Below are 4327 nucleotides of genomic sequence, written 5' to 3' on the forward strand. Positions count from 1 at the left end.
CTGTCTGTCTGTCTGTCTGTCACGTCCGTGTAATCCACAGCTAATATTCGTGTAACGTAACGTTTGTGTGGTGTTTCCTCAGGAGCCAATGGAGCAGTGTCCCTACGACCCCGACCACATGGTCCCGGTCAGGAGCATGGAGAAACATAAAACGTCCTGCAGCCTCCGACAGATGGGCTACACGGCTGAGGAGCAGGTAACGTACACACGGCTCTAGTCTAATGGAGAGTAATGTAGCAGTGTTTAATGTTCCAGAGTAGTTTCACAATCTCCATCTGTGCCTGGAATACCAGCGAGAATAGAAAGTTGAATCACTGTTTTGCAGGCGGAGATGTTCGACCCTTCCGTGTGTTATGAGAACAGCAGCGTCAGGAGCTTTACAATGGGTGAGTCCTTATTGATAACCGTTATCTTACATCCCAGTTCAGCCACTAAATGGCTCAATAAATGTCCCCTTTTCCTTTGAGTGATTTGAAAAGAAGGTCTTGAAGACAATAAGAACATTATATTGTGTTGGTTTATAGAGATCTTTCAAGATAATTCATGCTTTTCCCTATAAAAACATAAAACATGTATAAAAAATACAACCACTGTCATTAAATATTGGCTCAAAGCTCAAGATATTCTGGAAAATATAAATCTTTGATTCATTTTTTTGGTAATTCAATGTGTTTTAAAGTGGAAGATAAGTAAACCTTAAAAACAAATATACTTTATCGTTGTTAATTGTCAAGTTTATTTTTTTCATTGTTTTTATTTTTAAGAAAAGAAGCAACTTCTGTAAATATTCTTGTAAAAATAAAAGTTATGTGTCGGGGTGTCTCACATGTTCCCGTCTTTGAGTTCTATAAGATATTTGATGTAAGAATTGTTTAAAACACTCTTGACGAACGTTAGTATGATCAATAAGGGGGGGTGAAGTCATACTTTCCAGCACATCTGCATCTGAGTTTGTTAAATGTGTGAATATCTCCTTTTTGAAGTTTTTATTTAAATAAAATAAACCACCAACCTCAGCCGTGCACCTGTATCCTGGAGAGTTCTTCTCAATCTTTATTACGGGATGAAACACTTCCTGACAGGAAACTGATGTGAAATTGTGTGTATTTAACAATAGAAGTTTTTCGTGCGACCAACCTTGACTTGAAAACACACTTCCTACATTTCTGTCACGTGTTCAGTTGTCATCTTCTCCTCTCCTCCACGCAGACAAACCCACCCAGCACCAGGTGATCCTGCAGGCCAGATCTGCTGCACCGCTGATGAGGATGGAAGGAGTCTTCTGGCAAGGTGTGAGCTTAATTAAAATGTACCTCCCTGACCAGAGACGAGACCGCTTCTCATTAGAAACAAAGACACACAGTTAGATTTCACACTCCAGATGCAATGACAGACCACTAGAGGTCACTGGAGGATTATCTTTTGCTCACCTCACTAACAATCAGCTCAACCTACATCTGCTTCGGTTCCCCCACAAATACTAATCCCAGTAAATACCAGTCACATTTATTCAGTTATCTTTATATTAGTCATGTTTCTGCTGATCTTCCTGCTGACGTGTGTAATCGGTGTGTTGTGTGTTCTGTTTGCAGCGACAGGGGTGAGTATTAGGAGCTGGGCTCTAGAAAGTTCTGCTGCTCTGGTTCAGGCTTGCCTGATTACGTGCAGTATCCTTTAACATCATATCCTTTCAAACCACAGGGCTGGGCTGGGACACACACACACACAGTACTTACACTAAGGCTGAACTCGACTCAGAATGTTGTCAGTAAAATCTGATTCGACCAAATGCTCAGGGTCTTCTCGACTGATGACTCGGGGGCAGCCCTAACTTACACACACACTTTTTTCCCTTTACGTGTTGGGGAAACTTCATACATTTGTCACTGATGTGGATAAAAGTACTTTGTTTATGTGGAACTTTTTTTAAATAGTTTCAGAGATACTGAGTGTAGATTATATAAATGTCACATCCTCTTTCTGTGAAGTCCTCTGAATAATTCCAGTTAAAGTTTGATTTCACTCATTAGATCCGTATTGATCAGGAGTAGATACAGAACAGATAAAAGGCACAGCTCAGTTACAAAAGGAGCTTAGAAACTCAATCATTTCTACATCTAAATGAAACTATCAAGGGTACACTTAACTGTTTGCCTGTTTAACGATAACTGTACTATGTTCCCTTTTCCCTTTGTGTGTTCAAATGGTAATATAATCCAATGGAGCCATTTTCACCCAAAATATAATCTCAGAATCCAATTTTGAGAGATGTTTTGTGCTGTGTAAGGAGTAAAAATACACTTTGTCTGCGTTTCAATAACAGCTGCACTGTCCACATGTCGTGACGTGCAATCATGTGTCTGGTTGGTTTGTGTGTAAAGCCTCTCTGGTCCTCCGTCAGGTCAGTACTCGGGCCAGCCTGTCGACGTCCCTCAGACCCACAAGCGCGCATTGTGTGACCTCACTGTGGCCGACCGATTGGCTCTGTACGATCACGTGGTCCGTGTCCTCGGCAAACAGAACGAGGCCGCCTCCTCCAGCAATGATGACCTTTACGTAGATTTGGTGTCCAAACTCCAGAAGGGTAAGACATTATGGGGAAAACCTCTTAGAGCCTCCCGAACTACTGTAAAATACTGGCTGTTAGATCACCTGTACATTAAAAACAGGATATTTGGGTTGTAGACAAATCTTCCATAGTAGCTGTTTCACTCACTAATAATAATGTCAAATAGTTTCTGCTGCCCTTATTTTGGTTAATAAAGAAAAATGAGTTTCTCCCTCAGCGTGGTCCTTCGGTAAAATCTGTGTGTGTGTGTGTGTGTAGATGACGAACAGAATGAACCAAAGACTCATCTGGAGCTGATGGCAGAGATGAGGGACTACAAGAGGCGCCGTCAGTCCTATCGAGCCAAGAACGTTCACATCACCAAGAAGTCCTACACCGAGGTACGAGAACAACGGGGGCAATGTTGAGCGGGTTTTTTACCCATAATCCCCTTGTTGTTATTGTTTGAACGTTTATTAATTGGCATAAACAAACCAAATAATTAAAGCTATAAAACTGAAACTGTAGCGTTTTGGTCTCTGCAGGTGATCAGAGAGGTGATCAACGTCCACTCACAGGAGCTCAGCAGACAGTGGAGAGAGGAAGAGGACGAGGAGGAGTCGACGAGAGCTGAACTCTCCTCTCACAGGTACAACAAACACCGTGACCTCTGACCTGATGATCGGTTCCCTGTAATGTTGTTGATTTAAAGAAATAAAATTAATTTTGAAGAGCGCTGGGCTGAAGGGCCAACGACTGATTCTGTTTGTGTGTCAGGCGTCGGTTGGATGAAGGGCGCTCGGCGTCGTCAGAGTCTCGACACAGCCGACGCCATCGCAGCCGGGAACGAAGTCAAGACAGAGAGAGCAAGAAGAAGAGGAAGAAGAAGGAGAGGTGAAAAAAACCAAATATAACTTCTTATAGTTCTTTTTGCTTTATTACTCAACGTTTGATGTCGGCGATACAGATTTTGTTTTGTAAGTTTTGCTGTAAAAAATGTTTCCCAACTGATGTTTGTCTTCTTACGAAACGGCTACAGAAAGAATCCGATGGAAACGGTCGTCGGTCACATGCGGATCAATAAAACAGGCTCTTGTTTCTGTGCTCTCACTGTTTCCTTTATGGATCTTCGCAGGGATTCCCGTTCTCCTGATGACCACCATCACGACCGAAAGAAGAAGAAAAAGAAGAAGAAAGACGAGAGGGAGAAGGAGAAGTGATAGTGCTGGATCAACAACAACAGAAGTCAGATCAGATGAGGTCATAGGTCACTGTGGCCTTTACAGGTCAAAATGTTTTCGGATGTCATAACATTTTAAAATTGAAACGTGGAGATTTTGGAGACACATTTTTCGAATAAAGTTTTGGAAACCAGCAACATCAACATTTTGAACTTTTTGTGCTTCACGAACAACAGTTTAAGATATGAAACAATTTCCATCATCTTTTAATTAGAGCCACAACAATTAGTCAATTAAGCAATTTAGTTGTCCACAATTAAAATAATCAACAATTATTTTGATAATCGCTTTTGATCAAATGTCCACATTCTCTGATTTCAGCTTCACAAATGTGAATATTTCTGTTGTCTTTAGTCCTCTATGACAGCAAACTGAATATGATTTGTGCTGTGGACAAATCAAGACATTTGAGGACGTCACTGTCGGCTTTGATCAACATTTTCTGACATTTTATGAACCAAACGACTAATCAGTGAATCAAAAAAATTGATGGACAGATTAATGAATAATGAAAATAATTGTTAGTTTCAGAATGATC

At 41.0% G+C, this 4327-nt stretch overlaps 2 protein-coding genes across 2 annotated transcripts in view; both read left to right on the forward strand.

The window, feature by feature from the left end:
* Positions 1–3926, forward strand: part of snrnp48 (small nuclear ribonucleoprotein 48 (U11/U12)) — a 4698-nt gene extending 772 nt beyond the window's left edge. Inside the window, exons 2-9 of the mRNA XM_035673140.1 lie at positions 83–196; positions 326–386; positions 1210–1290; positions 2402–2584; positions 2828–2949; positions 3094–3197; positions 3326–3442; positions 3684–3926. Coding sequence (XP_035529033.1) covers positions 83–196; positions 326–386; positions 1210–1290; positions 2402–2584; positions 2828–2949; positions 3094–3197; positions 3326–3442; positions 3684–3768 — 867 coding nt within the window. The 3' untranslated portion in view covers positions 3769–3926. The remainder of the gene's footprint in view (positions 1–82; positions 197–325; positions 387–1209; positions 1291–2401; positions 2585–2827; positions 2950–3093; positions 3198–3325; positions 3443–3683) is intronic.
* The window catches only part of LOC118336472, a 744338-nt gene that overhangs the window by 407706 nt on the left and 332305 nt on the right, over positions 1–4327 (forward strand). The gene's annotated exons all lie outside the window — the stretch shown is intronic.

This window comes from Morone saxatilis, unplaced genomic scaffold (assembly GCF_004916995.1).
Source record: "Morone saxatilis isolate NCDOM2014 unplaced genomic scaffold, NCSU_SB_2.0 Contig24, whole genome shotgun sequence".
Taxonomy (NCBI): domain Eukaryota; kingdom Metazoa; phylum Chordata; class Actinopteri; family Moronidae; genus Morone; species Morone saxatilis.